Source organism: Peromyscus californicus, unplaced genomic scaffold (genome assembly GCF_007827085.1).
Source record: "Peromyscus californicus insignis strain IS unplaced genomic scaffold, ASM782708v3 Scaffold_6__1_contigs__length_162567912, whole genome shotgun sequence".
NCBI classification, from domain to species: Eukaryota; Metazoa; Chordata; class Mammalia; order Rodentia; family Cricetidae; genus Peromyscus; species Peromyscus californicus.
The window spans coordinates 92892449-92918396 of NW_026294584.1; the positions used below are offsets into that span (position 1 = coordinate 92892449).

At 40.1% G+C, this 25948-nt stretch overlaps 1 protein-coding gene across 2 annotated transcripts in view; it reads right to left on the bottom strand.

Moving 5' to 3' along the window:
• The window catches only part of Ctnna2 (catenin alpha 2), a 1158645-nt gene that overhangs the window by 808262 nt on the left and 324435 nt on the right, over positions 1-25948 (bottom strand). For both annotated transcript variants that reach the window (XM_052721879.1, XM_052721880.1), the window contains exon 4: positions 18751-18917. In XM_052721879.1, the coding sequence (XP_052577839.1) occupies positions 18751-18917 (167 nt within the window). The remainder of the gene's footprint in view (positions 1-18750; positions 18918-25948) is intronic.

Here is a 25948-nt window from a genome sequence, read left to right on the forward strand (position 1 = left end):
TTATGATTGTGGTAAGGAATATAGAATTCCAATATAAAGTAGAAACACCAAGGATACACACACATGGGGAAAGGGGTATAGAAATTTAAGACAAATTCTCCTCGCTCTCCTAGGTTGCAGAAACTCCTGGGAAGCTGAAAAATTTGTAAAGACAGAATCTCCAGCCTCTCTTGTCAAGACTGCTAAATCCGGGACTCAAGCTGAGTTACACAGTTTGGCATTGCCATGTAAAGAGGAGACAACACCCATCTGGAAGCAAATGCTGCTGTCACTTGCAGGTGGCATCCAGTAGAGTGGAGTGGCAGTTGGCAGAATGACAGCAGCCATGCCAACCTAATGATGTGTATGCCTCCAGATTCCCACAACCTCCCTCGGCCGGGCTTTCCTTAGTCCCATTGGACCTGAACTATCAATTTCACCATAACTGTCTCAAATAATATGTGAAGTATTTGGAGGCACTAAAGTTTTCCACATCTGTCAAACAACCCGAATTTTAATATGATGTGGAACTGGTAACAACTGGTAACAGTCTCCATGTGATCCCTGTGGACTGGATTAAAATGAAGGGCTGAGAATAGGTGACTATTGGTTGCCCTGTTCTGAACAGGATGTCTATATTATACTCCAAGGTCCAGACAACATTGGAGGAGATGGGGGAGAAAGAATGTAAGACATGAAGGATTGGGAGAAGAGCTGTTAAATAATGCTGCCCCCTAAACATGACATGACTCACAGCATCTGCAGTTACCTGCACAATGTCAGGTCTACTAATATTCCTTTAAGAATTGGGGAATGGACTCATTGAGGCCTATCTTCTCCTTGACTAGCAGTCAATGGCTGTTGGAGAAGGGGGAGATGTTTTCTTCAGTTAAATAGGCACTGGTAAATTGGGGTCTCAAATAAATATGCTCCCACTATGCTCATGCAAACACCTTGAATCTCAAGTGAGTCAGACATATGCATTGAAAATGATGACATGTAGAAGGGGGAGGCAGTTAGGGATATGAAGCGTTCACTGTGAGGAGACAAGAGAAGGTAAGAAGAGAAGTGAACGTAATAAAGTATATTATATACATTTTATGTATAATGCCAAAAATTATCAGTAAATATTTAAAAACTTCAAAGAATAATCCACGGAGCCATTGTCTAGTGATCTTTGTAGAAATCAGCTAAAAACCCGGCCCTGAGTGGATAAGCTACAGGACAGTGTTATTCTCAAAGTCAAAAGTTTTTAAACATGAAAGGGATCTGATTTATTTCATGTGAACTGAACATCTCCAGCTCCATACATTTTCTTGCAAATGTGATTTCATTCTTGTTCACAGCTGAGTAAAACTCTATTTTGTGCATGAACTGCATTTTCTTTATCTGTCCATCTGGGGATGGACATTTAGACTGCTTTTATATCTTCGCTCTTGTGAACAGTACACTGTAAACATGAGCATGTATCTCTGTAGGTATTATCTTAGAGTCTAGCGGTTATATACCCATGGAAGAATCCAGATATAAAAAGATAAAAGATCCATATTTTACCTAATATTCAGGGCCCAGATTTAAATTTATAATCAACCTGTATAAATGTGTTCATGTATACATATATAGGTATATAAACATATATATGTATATGAACATATATATATATATATATATATATATATATATGACATGAAAGTTAGAAGGAGATCATGAGAGGAGGAAAAGGTCAATGGGAAGGGGAAACATGAAAGAATAATGGGATATTTATGAGATGAATGCACAGAAAAGGTTGGTCTGTCAGACAAAGGAGGGTCAGGTAGTACAATGGTAGATGAGAACAAAGGATAATGATACACTGTATGAGTGAGTCATAATGAAACACATTGTCTTGTATACTAGGTAAAAAATAAATTTAAAATATGTGAAAAGACTACTAGTGGGTGTGGAGCCCCCATGGGACTGGACTAAGCCCTCTGGATACGGAAGATGGTTGTTTGGCTCAAACTGTTTGGGGGGCACTCAGGCAGGGGGATCGGGATCCGTCCCTGGTATGTTGGCAGGCTTTTGGGAGCCTGGTGACTGTGGTGTGAGGCCTGTACAGCCTTTGTGCAGTGGGGAGTGGCTTGGACCTGCCTAGGCTCAGTGTGCTGTGGCTCTGCTGACTCCCCATGGGAGATCTTGATTTGGGGGATGTGGGGTGGCTAGGGAGGGGGGGCTGGAGGGTGGGAGGAAGGAGGAGGGAGGATCTTTGGGTGGTATGCAGAGTGAGTAGAAAATTTCTTAATAAAGAAAAATGAAAAAAAGAAAGAAAAGTAACTAAAAAAAAAAAAAAAACGTGGAAAGAGTCAGATACAGAAGTCCTGGCAAATGCAGGCTTCTGAGAGAGGCATGTGGATTCTGAAAGATTGACATACAGGAAACATAGATTAGAATGCTAGTAGGCTGAAGGAATTTTTTATAGTCAAGTCACAGTATATATAAACAGGCTGTGCCTTTGTAACCTTGAGATACAAATGAGCACACATATGTCTGGGAAAAGTAAAGTGTACTCCATTCTGAATTACGGGACTTCAGTTCTGTTTAAGACACTCTCACACAGGTGGCTGAGGCACAGTGCTTATCAAGTGTCACTAGGTGAGGGAACAACACAGATCACATAAGCCAGTGATAACAGATATCAGCAAGCCTGTTATCCCAGAAGTGTGATGGAGCCTTTCAATTCACCCAACAGGCAACCTCATTTAGTAAGGAAACTTGGCAGGGCGGGGGAAACAATTTTCAATAATAACAAATGCGTGGCAACTGGGCTTCAGTCTGGAGTCTACAAAAAAAAGTCACTTTTATCTACAGACATTCTACATAATCCCCTTCCTAATTATAAACATGTAAAATGGTAATTAAACTCATCAGAGTCACCTTTTTTTTTTCCATTCTGTCCAGGCTCCAACAACACACAAGGGAAAGAATGAAATACAGTTGAATGGAGGCCACTGTGTGGGGTTTTCTTAGGCACTCAAACCAAATTGCATTTTATTGCACCGAATGGCCTGTTTAACATATTGGCATAGGTTAATGAGATGCTCATGCCTTAAATCTATACAATAATGAACCAGCAATGCCTCTCCTTTCTAATAGATTTATAATAATTTAAATTTTGCCATCAATAGCACCATGGAGTGGACGTTCTTGGCAGCTGTGATGTCCCTGCTGCTTATGTAAGCTGTAAATCGTTTCTTGGGACATTAAAATCTGGTTCCAAGGATAGAAAAGAATAATTATCACAGAGGGTGTTAAATCCAGGAATGGTTTTCTAATACGGTACCCCGGGATTCTTACCAGTTGTTAGTCAGCCCAATTTAGAATATTTATTTCACTCTGTTATACATAATTTTTCTTATTGTTTTTCTCTGAAGAATCCAGATGCCCTTTAGAATTTATAATAATTATGAAACTTATAATTTAATAAAGTACTATTGAGAAAAAAGCCACTAAAGTATTAATCATGTGGTCTGTTCATGGACAGGTAGATTTAGCCATACTTTGTTTGAATCCTAGAAGGGTCTGGAGTTTCAGATAGCCAAAGTTTCATAGAGAAGCCCTGCTCAAAACATATACCACATTCCATAAAAATAGAGGAAATGGGACCAAAGTCTGATCTGTGGGTCAGTCCATCAAAGTCCGTGATAAAAGGGATAGGAGGGTAGGTTGATCGAACCATAGATCCATGGATGGGTGGATATATAGTCAGATGATAGGCAGACAGACAGACAGGTGTTAGATAGATAGAAAGATAGATAGATAGATAGATAGATAGATAGATAGATAGATAGATGTGTAGAAGAATTGAAAAGGAAGGGCAGAGACTAGGCATTTTTGTCAACTCAAAATTAATTAAACAAAACAAGTTTTTATTTTTGAAAAGAGCCAATTTTTTGGATGATGAGGGAAAGGAAATTGGCTCCTAAGATTCAAATAAATGCCTTATTCTCAAATATTTACTGGCCACTGGGGATCTGGGGATACCAGCCGAGGAAAGGGCAATTCTTATACTGTGGAAGAGATGGGGATACTATCCACATGCACCTGCCTAGGATTCACCATGAAAACTGTAAGTTGCAGGTGTGGAGAGGGCCAGGGATGTGTGATCAAACTGATTTTGGGTTTGAACTCATATTTTAAAGAAAGATTACTCTTATCCAGGGATGTCTAAAGGTGAGGGGATCAGGAGGTAGAAAGGAAGCTGCGGAGAGCATACAGTCTTCTTAGGACTCCTCTGGAAAGGCTAGGACACTCATGGCCAGAGAGACCTTTGTATGGGGTATGTTGGTGAGGAAATGTACTGTATTGGAAGCTATCTTCCAACAGGAGGACATGAAGGTACCTAGCAGTAGCTGTCACTCTTCCTCATTAAAGGTCCCCCATCATCTGGGGTATCACAGACATCCATTCCTCTCCTACAGCATAGGTCAAAGTGAAAGCATCTAAGCCAGGTATTCCTTGTCCTTCATGGTTGTCATCTGTGCAGAGATGATTGAAAAGATTGAAAGTTCTAGAGAGGGCATTAAAATCTGTTCAGTAATTGGTGTGTTTAGATGTTATTATCAGAGTTTTTCACTTGGGATTCTTCAAAGGTCTTCTCTGTGGTTTTATAGCAACCAAGTGTTGTCATTCAGGCACATGATCTGCAATGGAGTTCCAGAACTAAAAGGGCATTGAGAAATAATAGATTACCAGGCCACATTAAAAAGAGCATAGATAACAGTAAGTTACACTGTGTTCTAGTTTTGTTTTTAATTGTGGTGATAAAATACTCTCCCAAACTCACAAGGGTTAATTTTACCTTTCAAATTACAATCCATCGTCACAGAAAACTAGGGGACGAACTCAAGGCAGAAGAAGCTTGAAACAGACCATAGAGCTACACTGCTTGCTGGCTTGCTTACATGCTCATAGTCAGCTGGCTTTCTTATACAGCTCAGGTCTACCTTCCTAGTTTTGGTACTGCCCTCAACGAGCTAGGCCTTCCAGCATTAATTATCAATCATAAAAATGCACAAGGACACATCCACAGGCCAGTCTGAAGGAACCAGTTCTTCACTTCAGGTCCCCCCTTCCAAGATGTGTCAAGTTGACAATCAATATTAGCCACCAGTCCATGTGTGTCGTCAATGTTCTCAAACTATGGGGCATCTGAATTCCATCTGGCCCCCAGAAGTCACTAAGAAATTAAGACTCCCTTAAGAAACTGACCAAGTATTTACTGTTTTATAGTTCATTACTTTATTTTTGAGGAAGAAATTATCTGATAGCTAAGACCTTCGTTTTAGAGAGACTAGATTGGGACTAGAGAGAAAGTGTTTGTTTTCCTAGAGTACATGTGTCTAGATGAATTTATGTATAAGACTATCACTCATGCAAACAATGTGACAATATAATCTGATTACATTAAATCAGAGCCTCAGGGAAAGTATTGCCCCTCATCACCATCACTGATTAAAATCTGGGATTTCCTTTAAAATCCTGAAATGCCGAATATCAACATAGCACACTGACAGTGTCAATTGACTTCTTGACATACCAGGTGTCTGGCTAGGAAATGAGTCCCCAACAACTTCAGCAGCAGAAGTGATTACTATCACACAGTATTCTCAATAGTGTCTGATGAACAACTGATCAGCTTTGTTCGGCACATCCATTCCTCAAGTGAGTGCTAACTTTGGAACTATGTTACCCACTGATTACAACTGCCCTTCTGAATCTGCGGTGGCAGCAGCAGCAGAAGAAGAACCTTTCCGGATCTTTAGCATAAACAGGAGGAGAGGGCTGTTCTAGAAAAGCGCATACAGGCATCTGCATGGGAGAATAGAGGCCTTACTAGGGACAAGTCAAATGCCTGTACTTATAGCCAAAGGATTCCTCAGTAGCCACATACACTGCTCTATGGGGCAGCAGAATACTGTGCTGTTTCTGAGAGAAATATTAGAAGATATGATTCTAATGAGTGGTCACCAGTCATCCGTGTTATACAAGAACAGGGCACAACAACTGATGATCTTCCAAAAACACCGACAGCTCTACCTTTAAAATGGTCAACAGACAAGCCTGTAAGGGTTCAGCAATGGCCTTTAACAACAGAGAAACTACAGGCTTTAGAAGAGCTGGTAGAAGAACAGTTAAATGCTCAGTATATTGAAGAATCAACCAGTCCTTGGAATTCTCCTGTATTTGTTATTAAAAAGAAATCTGGTAAATGGAGAATGGTAACAGACCTTAGAGCAATTAACAAAGTAATTCAGCCAATGAGCTCTCTAAAATCTGGAATTCCTTTGCCTACTCTGTTACCAAAAGGATGGCCTCTCATAGTTACTGATTTAAAAGACTGTTTCTTTTCAATACCCTTACAAGAAAAAGACAGAAAAAGATTTGCTTTCACAGTGCCTACTTATAATAATTCTCAACCGGTTAAAAGATTTCAATGGAGGGTCCTCCCACAGGGAATGTTGAATAGCCCAACTCTGTGCCAATATTTTCTACAACAGCCATTGGAAGTGGTACGTAAAAAATTTCCTAAATCTATAATTTATCATTATATGGATGATATTTTACTAGCTGACTCAAATGAGATACTTTAGAAAGAATGTTTGAAGAAGTAAAGAAAATTTTGCCTTGCTGGGGATTACAAATTGCTCCTGAAAAGATACAAAGAGGAGATTCTATTAATTATTTAGGATACAAAATAGAGCTACAAAAAATTAGACCCCAAAAGGTGCAAATTAGGAGAGATCGACTACAGACACTTAATGACTTTCAAAGATTATTTGGAGACATTTCTCATCTATGAACTATTGTTGGGGTAAAAAATGATGAACTGAATAATTTGTTCAAAACCTTAGAAGGTGACAAGGACTTAAATAGTCCAAGGGAATTATCACCTGAAACTGAGAAAGAATTGGCCTTGGTAGAAAAGAAAGTACATGAAGGGCACGTGGATCGTATTGATGCAAAGCTGGACTGCGTTTTGGTTATTTTACCTTCTAGTCATTCTCCAACAGGAATATTAATGCAGAGGGAAGATATTATATTGGAATGGATATTTTTTACCAAATAAACCAAATAAAAAATTAAAAATTTATGAGGAAAAAATCTCTAACTTGATTTGGAAATGAAAATTGAGACTTCGTCAATTAGCAGGAATAGACCCAGCAGAAATTGTCATGGCTTTAACTAAGGAGGACATTGAAAAATTATGGACAGAAAGTGAACCTTGGCAAAAAGCTTGCAGTAATTTTTTGGTCGAAATTAACAGCAAATATCCCAAAAGCGATAGAATTGATCTTATAAAGAGAGCTGATTGGATCTTGCCTCGAATTGTATGGGAAAAAGCCCATATCTGGAGTTCGCACATTTTATATAGATGCCAACAAACAAGGAAAGGCAGGTTACAAATCAGAAAATTTAAGTAAAGTGGTTCAAAGTCCTTATAATTCAGTTCAAAAATCAGAATTGTATGCTATTCTGTTGGTATTAATGGATTTTTCAGAACCTCTCAATATAGTAACTGACTCTCAGTATGCTGAAAGAGTAGTATTACATATTGAGACTGCAGAATTTATCCCTGATGCCTCAGAATTAACTTCACTATTTATTCAGTTACAAGATACAATCAGGAAAAGGAGTCATCCTTTATATATAACTCACATCTGATCCCATACTGGTCTGCCAGGCCCTCTAGCACAAGCCAATGATGAGATTGATAAATTATTAATAGGAAATGTGCTGGAGGCCTCAGAATTTCATAAAAAAAATCATGTCAATAGTAAAGGTTTAAAAAAGGATTCTTCCATAACCTGGCAACAAGCCAAAGAAATAGTAAAGAAATATCCTACTTGTTCCTTCTGCAATCAAACGCCATTACCAGCAGGATGTAACCCAAAGGGTACTCAGAGGAATGAAATCTGGCAGATGGACGTGTTTCACTTTGCAGAATTTGGAAAATTGAAATATGTACACCACACCATCAATACTTATTCAGTATTTCAATGGGCAACTGCTTTGAGTTCTGAAAAAGCTGATTCTGTAATCACTCATTTGCTAGAAGTTATGGCCATCATGGGTTTACCTGCACAAATCAAAACTGACAATGCTCCATCATATGTCTCTGTTAAAATGAAACAGTTTTTTGCTTATTACAATATAAAGCATATTACAGGTATACCACATAATCCTACAGGTCAAGCAGTTATAGAAAGATCAAACAGAACTCTAAAGGATATGCTAAATAAACAGAAAGGGGTAACAAAAACCCCCAGAAACAGACTGCATAATGCTCTATTAACTTTGAATTTTCTCAATGCCAATGAGAAAGGAACAACAGCTGCAGAGAGACATTGGATAATAGAAAAAACTACAGAATTAAATCAGCCTATATACTTTAAGGATGTGCTGACCTCAGAATGGAAACCAGGGTATGTGTTACGTTGGGGACGAGGTTTTGCTTTTGTTTCTACAGAAGATAAGCTGTGGGTATCATCAAAATGATAAAGGTTCGATTTGAACAAGAGAGACCTCTTAATTAGAGGAGGTGATAGTTCATCAACCAGCATGACCATCCAATTTAAACTAACTTATACCAGTAACACATGCCTTTTCATTTAATCAGATAATAACTTGCCAAAAAGGAACATCCCCAAAAAACCTTGGGGAAAGGTTTTTGTTTTTGTCTTTTAGGAGAATGAAGGTTAAGGAATCTGAAGAACACTGGACAAATGGGACAACTGAAGAAAAGGGACAAATCATCTATCCCAGGAAACAGAGTGAAATGGCATATGGGTATATCATCTAAAAAATTTTATGTCTTCCTAAATGTTTGTTTCTGCTTTTCTCTAAAGATTTAACACTATTGGTCTTCTAATAGTCCCAGTTCAATTAAAATTTAAAGCTGACTTTGGAGTTGGAGAATGGCTCTCTCCTTCTTTAAACTCAAGTATGTTGTTAAAAGGAAAATGTAAACTCCCTGTATCATGCCAGAATAAAAGAGTCATCTTCTGCTATGGGATAGGAGAAAAGTCAAATTAATTAAGGGACTATTCTATTACTAATCTCAACTCTTTGATTCTATTCTGATTCTTTAAACTTTTCTTAAAGTATGAATTTTATATCAAAATTTACAAGATTAATATATATATATATACATACATATATGCATACATTTTAAACTTTGTTAAGATATGAATGATCATATAGAGTACTAACTAATTCTAGAAAAAAAAAGCTTCAATTAGCTGCATATATATGTCTTTGTGTTCAAGTCTCTTATCAGTTTTCTGCAGGAAATCACAGCCAGGCCTAACATCAACTGAAGTCTCCAGGAAGAAGATGGGACCCCACAACAACAACAATTCCACGTGGACAATAATAACATCACTAAACTGACAAACATCATCTACAGATCAGCTTTGAACTACAAAGTGCTCAGAGCAATTTTGAGAGGGCTAGCTGAGATGATCCAGTCTCAAAGACTACTTGAGTAAGGATTTGAGATAAACCCTGAACTTTGGCATTATACACAGACTGGATAACAAAGGATATAGTTACCTTTCCTAGAAACTGACAATTAACCTAAAATTTTTCTTTTCAGGATAAAGATGCCTTCGCCCATACCCAGCAGGAAGCAATTTTAAGAATAGGACGCCCACATTCCCAAAGAGGTGGTGTGGGGTGGGTGGTTTTTTGGTCTTTCAGTGGGTTTTGGGTCTGGGATAATTTTCATTGATTAGGGGGGTTGGTTACAAGTTGTTGTCAAGGGTTAGGAAAAGGGATAAGCAAAGGAGATTAGATTTAAGGTTCTTGTTTAAAAAAAAAGAAAGAAAAGCAAAAGACAATTACTAGTTTTAAATACTTTACATTGGATTGGATTGTTTTATATTGTATACAAAATATATATATTGAAATTGATATTGTTAGAATATGCTATATGTATATTTCTAACTGTATTTATACCGTTCATTTAACAATGTAATACAATTTCTGATCCTTGAATGTTGTTATTACCAACTATTAGGATATAAAGAAATGAAAGTTAGTAGTTAAACATTATAATAGAACTTGTAGTCATATTAGGTATGTTTTCAAGATTGAGCAGATATATTTTAGATAGACAGGACATCTTCAAACCCTTCCAAGATCTACAGAATATGGCATTTAAAATGTTTTAATAACTTAGAAAATTTTTCTTTTTTGTTATGACTATGAGACATGTCGGCTCCTGGCAGTACCAATCTACTTCAGAGAAAATACGGGCATTAAAAAAACTGCAATTGGAGTTAACTTTCATTGTGGCAAAAGTTAGCCACTGGACAACAAAGTATCCTCGAATCAACTGCTGACAAACAGGACAGACAGGACACAAAACAAAGGACTACTGATTCTTGCCAAAACAAGTGTGGTTATGGCTTTATCAAAAGGCATCTTCTGAGGCCAGGACAATATGGCACCATCCTTGAAGTGGCCTTCGCAATCCGGAAAAGGTACAGTGCCCCTTTCTTCTAAGGCAGCTGAACAGGCAGTGGGCCGATGGCTTATGATGTGCAATGGAACAGCAGCTGAAACAATTATTCTTGAAGAGTACCTAAGCTCTCGCCTCTCAATAGTAGAATGGCATTTAATAGAGAAATGTGGAGAAGAACGGGATGCTGAAATGAAGCCACATACACACATAGCCAAGAAGAATGGACAGCTGAATTAAAAAAACATCAACAATTTCCAGAATTTAAAATCCTGAATCATGACATGACACTAGTGGAATTCAGGTGTTTCTGGTATATAGACTGCTCTCACCCAATGTGAGGTTGAACTGTTGATCTTGTGTAATCCTACTTCACAAATGAGTCTGTCAGATACGCTAAGGCTGAAGATGATGCCCCAACACTGCGGAGAAACCTCAGATGACTGTCCAAGCAGCTGGCTGTTTCTGTCAACTCACAATTTTTTGGAAGTTGCTTGCATGTACTTCCTATTTTTATTTTTTATTAGGTAATATTATTTTCCTTCTTGGATCTCTGAGGGAGTTGAAGATTAGTTAATTATAGTTGAAGATTAATTAGGATAGAAAGTGAATTAGATACATTTTGGACTTACCAAAATAGGATAGATAATAGAATTATCTTCTCTGAATTTGTCAAATGCAAATGGACTAGACATTGTTTAGGTATTTATTACTTGTATATATTGTATATAGTTATTGTACTTTTGTATATAGTTTTCTTATGTTAGTTATAACCTTTTTCCTTTTTTCTTTTTATTAAAATAGAAAAGGGGAACTATGGTGATGTTTTATTTGTACTAAAATGTTATTTGTATGTTAATAAATAAAGTTTTCCGGGGGTCAGAGCTATTAGCTAGCCATAGGAAAGCTGGGTGGTGGTGGCGCATGCCTTTGATCCCAGCACTTGGTGGGCAGAACTAGGTAGATCTCTGTGTGTTCAAGGATACAGCCAGCATTGGAGACACACACCTTTAATCTCAATACCAACCATAGAAGACCTGGAGGTCTGTACAGACTGGCAGTGACGAGGCAGTCATGTGGTTGGGTTTACAATCAATGAGAAGGCAGAACCGAAAGTCTATATAAAGACTTTAACACAGGAAGTAGCTCTCTTTCGGAGAGGTAGGACCACCGCAGGAGGAAGGGTAAGGTTTTAGCTCTTAGCTCTGACCTCTTGGCTTTCTTCTTTGCGTTGGTTCTGTGTTTCTTATTTAATAAGACGGTTGGTTACATCTACACTGTGCAATCTCTCAGAGCCTCTAGGACTTCACTAATTTTTAGAAGCTTGCCTGGCGTTTGCTCAAAATCACTCAGTTTCCCAATAATTACATATTTGGGTATGAAGCAGATGATGTTGGGTGATTTAGAAAAATAAATCAATGATTTTTCAGATACTTAGTGAACTATTTATGGAACAACATAACTAGGAGTTTCTGATGAGAGGCCAAATCCCTCTCAGTTCCTGTAAGTTACTAGGAAGGGAGAAGAATTCATATCTGGAGAGGATCAACATGAACAAATTTTGGCACAGGGCCTAAAAGTAATGTGTAATGCTTGAGGTAAAATAGCCATTAGCAGGTAACATTGCAGGGGTTTGTGGGTATTCTTTAGTTCTGAGCCAACAGAAAAATGGAATCACTTCTTGACTCTGATGAAAAAAAAAAATCTGTTGTGGCTCCAATGGGAGCTGTTCTCCTATAGGCTCCGGAGTTAGCACATTTGCTTCCCAGTTAATGATGGTGCTTTGGAAGGTGGCAGGACCTTCAGGAGGTGGGGCCTCATTGGTGGAAATGGTCACTAGGGAGAGGGCATGAGGTTTTATAGCCTGTCCCTAGTTCCTAACAGCCCCCTATTTCCTGTTCCAAGATGTGAGGTCAAGAGACCCAATGGCAGCTGCACACTCTTGTTATCATGGAGTCAACGGCAGCTGTATCTTCCCCTCCGTGATGGACTGTATCCCCTCAAATTGTGAGCCTTTCCTCCCTCGAGTGGCTGCTTGCCAGTTACTTGGTCACATCATCATCATCATCATCATCAACAACAACAACAACAAGAGCAAGAAATACAGAACCCGACAGTCTTTTATCTGTGTTGTATTACTATGTGCTAAAGAGACTTGCTTATTTGGGGAAAAAAAAGTGAAAAAGATGCAGACTGATAGTTTCTAACTCACTGCCCTAACACATGCACAAACACTGCTGTTGTGTTGTGGGTTTGTTTGTTCAGTTGTTTTTTTTTTTCTTTTTCTATTGTTTGAGAACTCCATACATGCATACAGTGTACTTTATCAAGTCTGCTGACCCTTTCCTTCCTCTTCAATCTCTCTCCTGTCCCCCATAACCCTATTCTTTTCCATTTAATGCGGTCTTTGTTAAAACCCAGAGTCCACTTAGTGTGCATGGGTGTAGGATAATCTATTGAAAGGTTGCATCCATCAAGGAAACTGATGCTTTCCTCTGGAAGCCACTGATTGCAAGATCTCCTCAGCAGGTGGTGAGACTTTATTTTCTCCCCCCCCCATACCCCCATGCAGGGATTTTGACTAGTTGATCTTGTACATACACTTTTGTTTTTAAATTTGTATTGAGTCTTTGATAATCTCACACATATTTAAAATAATTTTATGATATCTTTATGGTATCTACTCTTCACTCCTGCCTCTACCTCTTCCCAGGCATTCCTCACTATGGAATCCTCTCCTATCTTTATGGCCTCTGGTTTTAAGCCACTTAGTCTAACTAATGCTGATTGTATGTGCATGAGTCTGGAGCCATGCACTGGAACATGGGCAATCTACCAGGATCTCCATCTGAAGAAAGTTGGCTTTCTCTCCCCCAGCAGTCATTAGCCAGCATCTCTTTATGTTTTTAATCTTAAGTTTATAAAATAAACACATGCATGCAATATCTCAAGAGTCTATGCTTTTTTATTTAAGAAAATTTTCTTATTAATGTTACATACCAACCACAGATCCCCCTCTCATCCCTCCTCCAGCTCACCCCAAAACACCATCCATCCCTTCCTCCAAAAGGGTAGGGGCTCCCATGGGGAGTCAGCAAAGCCTGGTACATACAGTTAGGGCAGGACCAAGGCCCTCCCCGCTGCATCAAGGCTGAGCAAGGCATCCCACCATAGGTAATGGTCTCCAAAAAGCCAGCTCATGTACCAGGGATAGATCCTGATCCCACTGCCAGGGGGGCCCCTCAAACAGACTAAGCTACACAACTGTCTCCTGTATGCAGAGGACCTAGTCTAGTCCCATGCAGGCTCCACAGCTGTTGGTCTATAGTTTGTAAGTCCCCATGAGCTCGGTTCATTTGTCTCTGTAGATTTCCCCATCATAATCTTGACCCCCTTTGCTCATAGAATCCCTTTTTCCTCTCTTTGACTAGACTCCTGAAGCTGGGACTGGTGCTTGGCTGTGGATCTCTGCATCTGCTTCCATCAGTTACTGGATTAAGGCTCTATGATGACAGGGTATTCACCAATCTGATTACCGGGGTAAGCCAGTTCAGATACCTTCTCCACTATTGTTAGTAGTTTAAGCTGGGGTCATCCTTGTGGATTCCCGGGAATTTTCCTAGCACCAGAGTCTATGATTTTTACTAGCAAAATACTCAGGGGAAAAAAAACACCATGTTTATTTATAAGGATTTTTGTCCATATGTGCCAGCTTTTGCGTGGGAGTTTGACTTGAGAGGGTAGTTCCATGCAATGACACCAGGCCTGATCTGAACTCAAGGTGGAACACAGCCCCCACCCTTGTGCTAGCCCTAGATACTGCAGTTCTCTGTACATCCACAAGATGGAGACATTCCACTTCCTCTGTTACTGTGGTTTGAGAACAAATGCATTATCTAGTCCACAATCATTTTTAATTTTACTACTGACAGTCTGACAGACCTGCTTAACGTTGCTAGGTTGACCTTTGCATGATTTTGTGCTAAATCCTTTTCTTTAAGTTCCTTCACTGCTGTGTGGAGGACAGAACGCAACTGACTTTGCAAATGCCTGGAGAGGTGTCAATCAACAGCAGTGGTCAAAAGAGCAGGAGGGAGAGAGGAAGAGGGGAGAAAGGGAAAGGAGGTTGGGGGGTCTGGAGTTGTAGACAGTATCACAGACTTGGGTTTATTTATTTAATTGTATTTATTTATCTATCTTTTTATTTAGAGATAGAGAGTCTCCTGCATCCCAGGTTGGCCCCAAGCTTTAGATTTAGCTGACCTTGAACTTCTGATCCTAATGCTTTCCTAAGAGCTGTGCCCCATGCCAGTTTTATGTGGTGCTAGAGAGTAAACCCAGGGCATTGTGTACAATAGGCAAGCACTCTGTCAACTGAACCTCAGGCCCAATACATAGGCACAGAGATACTGATTGCTGGAGCAGTCATAGACTCCAGAGGAAAACCTATTAATTGACATTTTCTTGGACTAGTATAATTTCTAATTGCTTTCCAGAGATCTAACCTTATAAGCCACAGGTAAGTTTAACTCTTATCTTAATCAAAGAAAGTTCTTTTTCAACAGACAGAGAGCATTACAGAGATGGACCACTGGGCAAAATGCTGAGAGTAAGTGACTGAGGGTTGCTCAGCACCAATTGCTACAGCTGCAGTCTCTATACCTAAGTTTCAGAGAAGATAAAGGGAAATCTAGGAGACTAAGAGACAGGATACAGGATATTTCCAGAAAGGGGTAATTAGAAAAGCCAGAGGACCAGGTAAGGATGTCTTCTTAGTGTCTAATAGGGAAGTGGTACCCTTGATATCTCAAAAATATGGTTGCCTCGATGAGACCTGCATATTTCAAAAGATCATGCCCTTAGATGTAGAGATTCATGCGATTGTGGCTGTTACAGGAGAATTGGTCTTCTCCAAGGACAAGCACCCCGATAGGTTATCCAATCCCAAGTGGTCAGCATATGTGCATATGTATATAAACATGTACATATAAAAATGTGCGTATAAATGACACTAAATGAACATAGTGGGTTATCTGCTGTCTATCTATCTTTCTACCTATCCACACAAATATACACATACACATATATATGTAACAATAATAACTGAAGGAAAGGCCATAAATTTAAAAAGTGGGGGTCAAGAGAGGATTTGGAAGGTATAGAGGGAAGGGTAAAAATGATGTAAAGACAGTACTCAAGTATGAAACATCATGAAATTTGCAGGCAAATGGATGGAACTAGAAAATATCATCCTGAGTGAGGTAATTAAGACTCAGAAGGACAAACATGGTATGTATCCACTCATAAGTGGATTGTAGGAAGAATCTTAAAAAGCTCTTATTAATAAGATCAAACCTGAGCCAGGTATTGGGGTGAACTGGAAGATCAGAGAACCAAAACAAGCCATAGCTACCTCACCTCGCCGGATCCTCAGCTGGTCTTGTTTCCTCAGACTGGAAGCTTCTCAGTCCTCATCCAGAATGAGTCTTAGCTGAACTGTGCTGCTAGAAGCCTGAAAGCTCAACCAGCCAAATGCTTAACCAGGCCAAATGCTTAACCAGGCCAAATGCTTCCAGTTTTTGGTCTTCATGCCTTGTATACCTTTCTGCTTTCTACCATCACTCCCTGGGATTAAAGGCTCGCTTTCTGGGATTAAAGGCATGTGTCACCATGCCTGGCCATTTCCAATGTGGCCTTGAACTCACAGAGATCCAGAGGGATTTCTCCCTCTGGAGTGCTAGGATTAAAGGTGTGAGTGCCACCATTTTCTAGTCTTTGTATCTAGTGGCTTTTCTGTTCTCTGACCCCAGATAAGTTTACTAGGGTACACAATATTTTGGGGAACACAATACCACCACAGTGGATACTAGAAGTAAAGCAAAGGATAACCAGACAACAATCTACAACTCCAGAGAAGCTAGCTAACAAGGAATATCCAAAGAGGGACACATGGATCACCCTGGGAAGGGGAAATAGATGAGATCTCCATTAGTGAACTGGGGATAAGGGGTGGGCAATGGAGGGTAGGGCATGGGGGATGAGAACATAAGGTAATAGGATGGTCAAGCTGGAACAGGGATGGAGTAGGAAAGCAATGAGATACCATGATATAGAGAGATATAATGGGGATAGAGAGAAACCTGTTGCTAGGGAATTTGCCAGGAATCCCCAATGACCTCAGCATGGACTACTAGAAATAGTGGAGAGGGTGCCTGAACTGAATTGGCTTGCTCCAGTGATCAGATCGGTGAATACCCTAACTGTCATCACAAAACTTTTCTCCAAAAACTGATGGAGGCAGATGCAGAGATCCACAGCCAAATACCAGGCAGAGTTTCAAGAGTCCAGTAAGGGAGAGAGAGGAGGGATTCTATGAGCAAGTGCATCAGGATCATGATGGGGTACCTGCAGAGATGACCAAACCAAACTAGAGGGAACTCATGAAAGTTGGATCAGTTGGATCAATTTCTGTGGAGCCTGCATGGGATTGGACTAGGTCCTCTGCATGGGGAGACAATTGTGTAGCATGATCTGCCTGGGGGGACCCCTGGCGGTAGAATTAGAACCCATCCCTGGTGCGTGAGGGGGCTTTTGGGAGCCCACTACCTATGATGGGACTCCTCTTGCAGCCTTGAGGTGGGGGAAGGGCTTGGATTTGCTGCTGCTGGATGTGCCTCCCCATGGGAGGCCTTGCCTTTTGTGGGGGATGGAGAGTTGGGGGGGAGACTGGGGGAGTGGGAGGAGGGAAGAGGGGGATCTTTGATTGGTGTGTAAAATGAAAACATTTTCTTAATAAAAAAATCAAATTTTCAAAATATAAAGAGCATATTTCTCATGTGGGCTGCCCACCATCATGCCCCCCAAGAGATGGGGAACAGCATTGTTTACAATAAAAAAGGGGTGCATCATTAATATATTTTGTTTCAGTCCCATTGACCCACTGTTGAGAAAGACTTCCATCAGAACAATATTTTTCTTAATGTTGCCTTTGAACTCTGAGTAGTGTGCAAGGTAAAGATCATAAAGCCTTTACTCCATCACAGTTCAGTTCAAAGTATTAGTATTACGAAAGGTTCCAAGGGGCTGGAGGATTGCCAGCCAGTACTGCATCTTACAAAGGCTCCAGGGACATCACCATGCATGGGCAGGCAGCATTTATGCTGAGCACCAAACAGATAGCAAGCTGAATGCACACACTTGGATTAAAACCATGTTAGTTAGAACCCAGTGGCCAAACAGCTCATCTTAACATTGTATTGTTGCCCTAACTTTCTCTTCTTGAAAAGCTGGTTCTTTCTTGAATTGTATACCTCATGCAGTTTGCAACAGCCTTCCATAGCATTTGAGGGTCTACTCTTTAAGAAAAATTCAACAACCTGCCCCCAAGCACATTCTGTTTCGTGTCCCTTGGCTTCTCAGGGACATGAGAAAACATGAAATGTTTCACCCTATTTTAGGGTTAAAAAAAATCACAGATTTCACAGAGAAAACCAGAATTCAAGATTTGCAAAAAAATTTGAGGAGTTTGTGCATAAACTGAGAGTCTTGGACTTTATGCTGGGATCTAATCTAGTAAATTCTATAGAAGATTTCTTGACAGGTAACACTTAGGACTTAAACGTTGTGATGTCTTGATTGGCTCCAATCAAACAAGTCTGACACAGGTGAGGTAAGATGAGCTCTCATTAATCACCTCCTGTATCACTTTGCTCCATCACAACTTCATTGCCAAAGACTAGAAGACCCTAACAGAAGTAGGTAGGGCCAGGATGAGCTAGTATTTTCCAAGGATGAGACCCAGCCTGCCATCATACGGTTCCTAGGGAAACCCTGTGCTTTGCACCTTATCATGTAAGAGTGGGAGAAAAATCCAGGGCTTCTGACAGCTGTCAGGGACTTCGGAGTCTCTGGAAAGAGAAATGAACTGGGCACTGTTTTATCGCCAGACTGCAATAGGTTCAAATATATATTAACATATATTAACATGTGCACAAATGCAATTAGCATATGCCAGGCTCTTTCCTTTTAAGAACACTATGCCATTTACTCCACAAAGCAATGAATACAAGCTCTATGTTTGGAGGCAGGGAGATGACTCAGATGAAATTTAGCTTTTTGAATGCTCTATAGGTTATAAATGAGCTATTAGAAAAATTTGGTGCTATACTAGGAAGCGAGTTTAATCAGGCGTTCCATGAGCAGTGGAGCATGTCTAATCCTTCCCAGCTGTCCCCCCCACCCAGAGGTTCTCATGAGGTCTACATACGTACAATTTTCAGATGAGATAAAAGTCTCATGACATCTGCCATATCAGCCAGGATTAGCAAGCGTGTCACAGCCGACAGCAGTGCCCGTGCAGCCCGCACCATGGTGCCACGCTTGACCGAAGAGCAAGGGTCATCAGCGAACTCGGAGGAGGCGATCCGCATTGTCTCACCTGCAAGACAAACACAGAGAGTCAGGTGGGATTGTCTACTGAGAGTGGGCATGCAGGAAATGTGGGCATGTAGGAAAATGTATTATATCATTGCGTCCTTGAAAGACTCTATATCACCTACACAAAGTCCATTTTTCTACTTGCCTGTTTAGACTTTATGCACAGGTGCAAAATAAAACAACCCATGATGTACAACAAGAACTTAGGAGAAACTTAAAATCTCATTTTTGTGTCAGTACAATGGTGAACTGCTAAGACACGCAATCCTTGGAAGTATAATATAAATTTCAATTAGAGGATGCAATTATTAACTGCTTATTAAGTACATATGTCCAATGCTTCACATACACACACACACACACACACACACACACACAGAGAGAGAGAGAGAGAGAGAGAGAGAGAGAGAGAGAGAGAGAGAGAGAGAGAGAGAGAGATGAAATTTCTTTTTTAGCCACCCTAAGTAAAAGTCATAGCAAAATACATATGTATCAGGGAGAAGAAAACCAAGTTATATCTACTCTTTTCAATGTAGTAGGAGAGACCACTATACCCCAATGCAAATCCAAAGAGGATGACCATATAGAAAGCTAGATAACTTTGTCTAAGTTATCAATGGGAAGCTACTTGCTGTGGAATAGACTATTGTTCATAGGAAAGTAAGAATTCTCTCTCCTCTCCTCCTCTCTCTCTCTCTCTCTCTCTCTCTCTCTCTCTCTCTCTCTCTCTCTCTCTCTCTCTCTGTGTGTGTGTGTGTGTGTGTGTGTGTGTGTGTGGTGTGTGTGTGTGTGTGTGTGTGGTGTGTGTGTGTGTGTGTGTGTGTGTGTGTGTGTGTATTAGAGAGAGTGAGAGAGAGAGAGTGTGTGTGCTAGGGAGCTACTTGGATGATTCTAATTTCTACAGATTAAACTAGTGTGAGTGCTACCTTGGGTAAGAGGAGACCACTAGGACAGGGTTATTCACAGAACAGATGACCCCCAAATGACAACTTAGTTCATCTCCTCTCAGCACATGCAGAGGGAATGTAATTAAACAAACTAGGTTTTCCAGTTCAGATATTCAAACAGTGGATCAGGGAAACACCATGTAACACCAGTCCACACATGTGCTGGCTACAGGGTGACCAATTGTGTGTCAAAGCCAATGGGTGACAGGGTATCAGAACAGAGTTCCAGTCAATCAACCTGAGGTCCACACAGGCACTATTGGTAAGGCAGGAGGTCAGGGTGGACAGAAAAGGCTGTAAAGCCTCATGGGAAGGATTCAGAACTAAGACATAAAAACAAACTCAAAAAGAGCAAAGCTGGAACTTTTTCCATCTCCCCACAGATGCTGACTAAAATGTACAGTGGCATTCCAGAGTGTCTGCAATCAACTTATGGTTTATTATAATACTAACTGTATGGATTAAATGTGCACAGGGTGGAGAAAAAGACTAGTGTGAGAAAATAAAGAGTGAGCCACAAAGGTCTAGGAGAAGGCCCAGACTACAGTGTATGCCTGCCTGTAAAGGAAGGTGGGAGGGAAGCCTGCCATCCAGAAAGGTTCAGGGGCACAAGGAGCCCTGGAGCCAAAACTGGTGGACAGAAGAAAAAAAAAAAAAGAAAGAAAGAAAAAAGAAAAATAATACTAACTGTATACCCCCAGAAGAGGATTTAAGACAAAGGGCTGAGATTATAGCTTAGCAAATGATTGTTTGTTCAGCATGCACAAGATCCTGGTGTTGATTTCCAGCACTGCTAAATAAATACTTTTGATGTCAAGATTGCTCAGTGGGTAGAGGAGTTTGTCATGAAACCTGATGATCTGAACCAATTCCTGAAAGTCGTTCTCTGACCTTTCCATGTTTGCTGTGGCACATGTACATGCGCCTACCCCAACACACTAAATAAATAAATTAAAATATAATAGGATACTAATGGAGAATCCGACCCACAAGGTTACTTAGTGTAAAAGAGTATGAGTGAGAAGGTCTATGTTATAACAATGATCTAAGAAAGCTAAAGTCACATAAAAGCCCTAACTTTCAGTGCAGCCTAGCCCTCTCGAGATGGTCAAGTATGTCTCTGCTCTGAACTGCTCCCCCTTGAAAGACTGTCTGTTCTTAATAGGCTGCCCCTGCTTCTGTGTTAACTGTGGGTCTCTTTTCAAGTCCATATGCAAGGACACAAGAACCCAGAATCTACACTGAGATGCCCTACAAATCCCAGTCTTAGTCACTGTTATAGGCAGTGAATAGTCTGATAGATGCTCAGTAGAGAAGAAAGAGAAAAGAAAAAGGAATGAAAAGAGACTGATATAGATAAAGAAAGAGAGGGAGTGGTGAAAACAGACAGAAGAAAAACAGAAGCAAACTGAGAAAGAAGGAAGGGGAAGGACAGAGGGATGGAAGGAGAGAGGGAGAGTGAAGAGATAGAGAGAGCATGCACACTCTCAAATGAGAAAATGTAAGTTTGCAAATGTAAATCTCAGGCTAAGTTCTAAGAGTACTCAGATAAATAGCAGGTAATTTCATTCAGTTTAAATTAAAAACTAAAAACCTATTCTGAGCAGATACAAATGATCTCACGTTGTTAAAGATTCTGAAGGAAGGCCAATGTGAATTCAGTGATAACACTAATGCGTCTTATATCCCTGTAGCATTAGGATTACCAGGACAAAACGGAAATCTATATTACAAACTGATAGGCAAGTTTATCACTATAAAATTAGCTATTTTCCCAGGGAACTGCTTTTCTATGAGACTGAAAGAATCAGCTGGGAAATGGCAGAGTGTGTAGGACAGCGGATGGGCACTGGAGAGAGGAAAACAGGGATCTCCTGGTTTTGTGTGTGTGTGTGTGTGTGTGTGTGTGTGTGTGTGTGTGTGTGTGTGTGTGTGAATATTCAATCTCAGTTACTTGACTATAGATCTAACTGGAGCCATGTTGCCTTGTGAAGTCTCTGATCTTCTGAAGCTCCCATCACCTGCTGGAAAGACAAGTAGCATGAGTGATGGGTTAGAAGCAGCCAGTCACGTGTAGTTCTTTCCCATGGAAGACTATGACAGGAGCATCTGTCTAAAACCTCCACATATTTTAACTCATGGATTACAGGTGAAAAGCCTTCACCTATATGTACAGCCCTGTGTATGTATGTGTGTAAATTACAAGGTAGAATCTGCATGTGCAAGAAAATAATCAAACATTTGTCTTTCTGAGTTCGAAACACCAAAATTAATAGTTTACTTTCTAGATCTGAGGACACCTGTGATACAAAAACAGAAAGGAAGCCAGGAAGGAAGAGGAATACCGGAGGGGGCCAAGAAGGAAGAGGAGATATAGGAGGGGGCCAGGAAGTGAGGGGGGAGGAAAATCAAGTGAAGTATATTAGTTTGAAAATGCCATAATGGTGTCTAATATCCTGTACAAAAATTTAAAAATAAAAACCGATTTGAAAAAGGAGAATAGAAGTTTAAAATCAGTAAGATCCAGGTTCCCACTCTAATGTTGTTAAATATATGAGCTCAGTGCTCATGAGATCGTAATGTTTACATCCCTCAACTGTAAAGTGAGGGTGAAAATAATGTTAACTCTCTCACAGAGTGTTAGTAGGGTTATTAAAGATGATATACTCAAGACTCTAACGTCAGCACATACCTATAACGGGCTGCTGTGGTTTGAATGGGCCATGTCTGCCATGGGCTCACATGCTTGAAGGGTTGGTGCACAGCTGGAGGTCCTATTTGGGAAGGTTGTGAAATATTTAGAAGGTAGAGCCTGCATGGATGAAGTGGGTCACAAGGGGCAGACCTTGGGGGCTTTACAGCCTGGCCTCACTTCCTGCTCATACTGTCTCCTGACTGCAATTGCAATGTGGTCACAGAGCTTCCTGTTCCTGTGTCCTTGCCTTTACCGCCTGCTGCCATGTCTTCCCTGCCTTGATGGACTGTATCCCTTTGGAACCACAAGACAACATAAACCTTTTTTCTCTTAGGTTGCTGTTGATGGCTCTTTTTTTTTCACATCAATATAAAGGTAACCAATATTGATGGCATGGTTATTATTATTATTATTATTATTATTATTATTATTATTATTAATGCAATTTCTAATCCAATTATTTGATCTTCTCCATACATTAAAAGTAGTTGAAATACTGGTTACAGACTAGGAAGCATATTTATGGATGATCTAGGTTCTTGTACTTCTTGCTCAAAAGCAAGAAAATATCTGTCATTCTCCATGTTCTGGTAGATGGTTCCATACCTGTGTACACACAGGCAGCAGTAAATTGACTTGGAGAGTATTACTTTAAAGGTACTAAGTTAAAGGAAAGAAAAAGAGTTGGGAAGGAAAAGTGGTTGGAGGATGGGAAGGAATTGGACAGGAGGGAATTAGGTAGATTTGGTCAAAATACACCTTATGCATGTATGAATATTACATACATTCATATATAGTGAAAGTATTTTTTGTTATAAGTCAGGATATATGTTTAAATGTTACTAGGCTTGAAAATAAAAGATGCTTACTTTGATACTCAAACTACCCTGGAGGCATCAGGCTTTGTATGCACAACCGAGCATAATCTTGAGGTAATGTGCACTAATATTGAACAGTGAACCAGAGTGATAATGCACAGAATGGGTAGGTAGTAAATCAAAATCCAAAATGGCCCATGAACACGGCTCATTCTTTGGAGCGTGGTCTGCATGTAAAGAAGCACTTTTTAAATATTTGACCTCTGAACTACTGAAAAACTGTGACGTGAGGCTCACAAAGTACAATCGTTGCCAGCCTGCCGCACTGAAGGTTTAACTCACAGTTTCTTTGTCTCCTCTTAGCAGTGGCATCGATGAATTCACACCGATGAAATGGAAATGAAGAAAAACTCAAGCTGCAGAGTAAGCACTGTAAAACAACTAAAATAACAGCAAACAATGACCCAGGAAGCCAAGGAGAGTGAGACATTCCAATGGCCTTCGTATGCTTGATGTGGTGATATGCATTGAAACTATTTTCATTACTGTGTACACAGGTGGTCTATATGAGAACTGAAAACCAGACAATTCAAAGGAACCAAACATAACATCCATAGTTCTAACTTAAGACCTATTGCCAGGGGACATCTGATGAACTGCCTTCTGGAAAGTTCTTTAAATCTGTATTTTTGCCAACTATTAAACTGTTTGATCATATCATGACCCTTTGTCTAACTGCATAAAATATCGACAGTTAATAAAGTTTTTTTTCTCCTTTTTCCAACACAGAACTCTTTAATAAAGTGAGAAAAAAGAAGCAAAAGTCTCCATCTTCCATCGACTTAACTCTGTCTTTCTGTCAGTGTTTCTTTCTGTCTGTCTCGCCCATCTCTCTGCTGCTGTTTACTGAGAAAGGCTTTCCTGCATCCCAGACTGATGTAGGATTTGCTGCTGATGAAAAGATGACTTTTTGAATGCTGCATCCTCCTTTCCCCTTTCTACGCACTGGGAATACAGGCGGTGTAGTCCTCCAGGGAGCTATTTGTTCCCTTTACATGTTGCGCTATGAATCAAGTTTTACACAAATTCTCTTTAAGGTACAACTCTCTAAGACTATTGAAAAATGGGTACTATTTAGCCATGCAACAATCACAAACAATGTTGCTTTTGCAGAATAAAATAAGAAATAAGATTATACAGTTAAGTACTTCACTAGCAGTTTCCATAAGCCAATTCAGCCATTTGAACTACATATAAGCGTAGAGGAAAATATCTTCACTTGTGATAAAGCAAACTGAGATGAGTAAATGGCCAAGGTGGAAAAAAATACAGAAACTGTGATGTTTCCCTAGTGGGATCTTAACACCTGATACCTGGCCTGCATCCTGTTTGGGGGTGGGCGGGGTCAATTCTCATTTCACAGGAAACATCCTGAGTTGGTTGATGATTTGAATGGATCCATTGAGGAGGCATTGATTTAGCTGAGGACCTCTGAGTTAAGCAAATGCAAGGATATCTTTGTGAGAAGGTTCCATGAGTGGGGGCTGCTGCTGCCAGAAGACTCATGATTCCTTCTGTTTTACAAACCCATTAGTTCCTGAGTATACAGACTTCATGACTCTTTCTATCTTAGGATCATTTGTATTTGTCTCAGTACTATAACATGGTTATAAGTGGTTCTCCCTCTTGCCAATTATAAGAAATATTGTCCTTTTAAGAGGTCAAGATGTTCCAAGTTCTATTCAGAAAATTGTAGCTGTACCAATGCATTGAGAAACTCTGGTGGGGTAAGTACTCTCATGCCATCATTTATCCCGGAACAACTGAGGAGTGAAAGAGAAGCTTACTTGACCAAGGTCAACTGCATGTTAAGCAGCAGGGTGAGTGTTTAAAGCCAGCTAGCTCTAGAAAGAACCTTTAGTTTAAAAATAACACTTAATATCTACTTGTTCCATTAAAGTATCTGTTGGCATATTTCTGAGTGGCCTGAGATTAGAAGTTGAAGACCCATCTACATGTTTATTTGGCCAGTTGAGCATTGGAAAGCAGAAAAGAAAAAAAAGGAGTAAGAAAGAGAAGAAAGGATAGGAAAAGAGATGGGAAGGGAGAGGAATAGAGGGAAGGAAGGAAGAAGAGATGAAAACAGTAGGGAGGAAGGACCTAAGCAGGACTCTTTCTAAAAATTATTCCTGGGCATGCTGCTTCCTTCTATTACAGTAGGTCTGAGTTGGGACTGCCTCTATCTTGCCCTAGCCCAGAAGTTGGGCAGTATTGAAGCCATGATTGCAACACATTACTTCCTCTGCCCCTGACATGAAGGCATTTTAGATGATGTGGTGATGCCTGATTATGAAACTATCTCTTCCATTCTAAGGGCCTGGAAATTTGGCTGGACCTCACAGCCAGAGTTAACAACACACCTTGAAGTGAGGAAGACTGCTCTTTACTGTGTACTGAGTCTGTTTGTATAACCTGCTTTTAAGGAAACAACTCAGCAACTCATCTTACTTCCCTTGGATTTCCCATGTAATCGACTTTTACAAGCTTTGCTAATGCATAGCTATAATCTTAA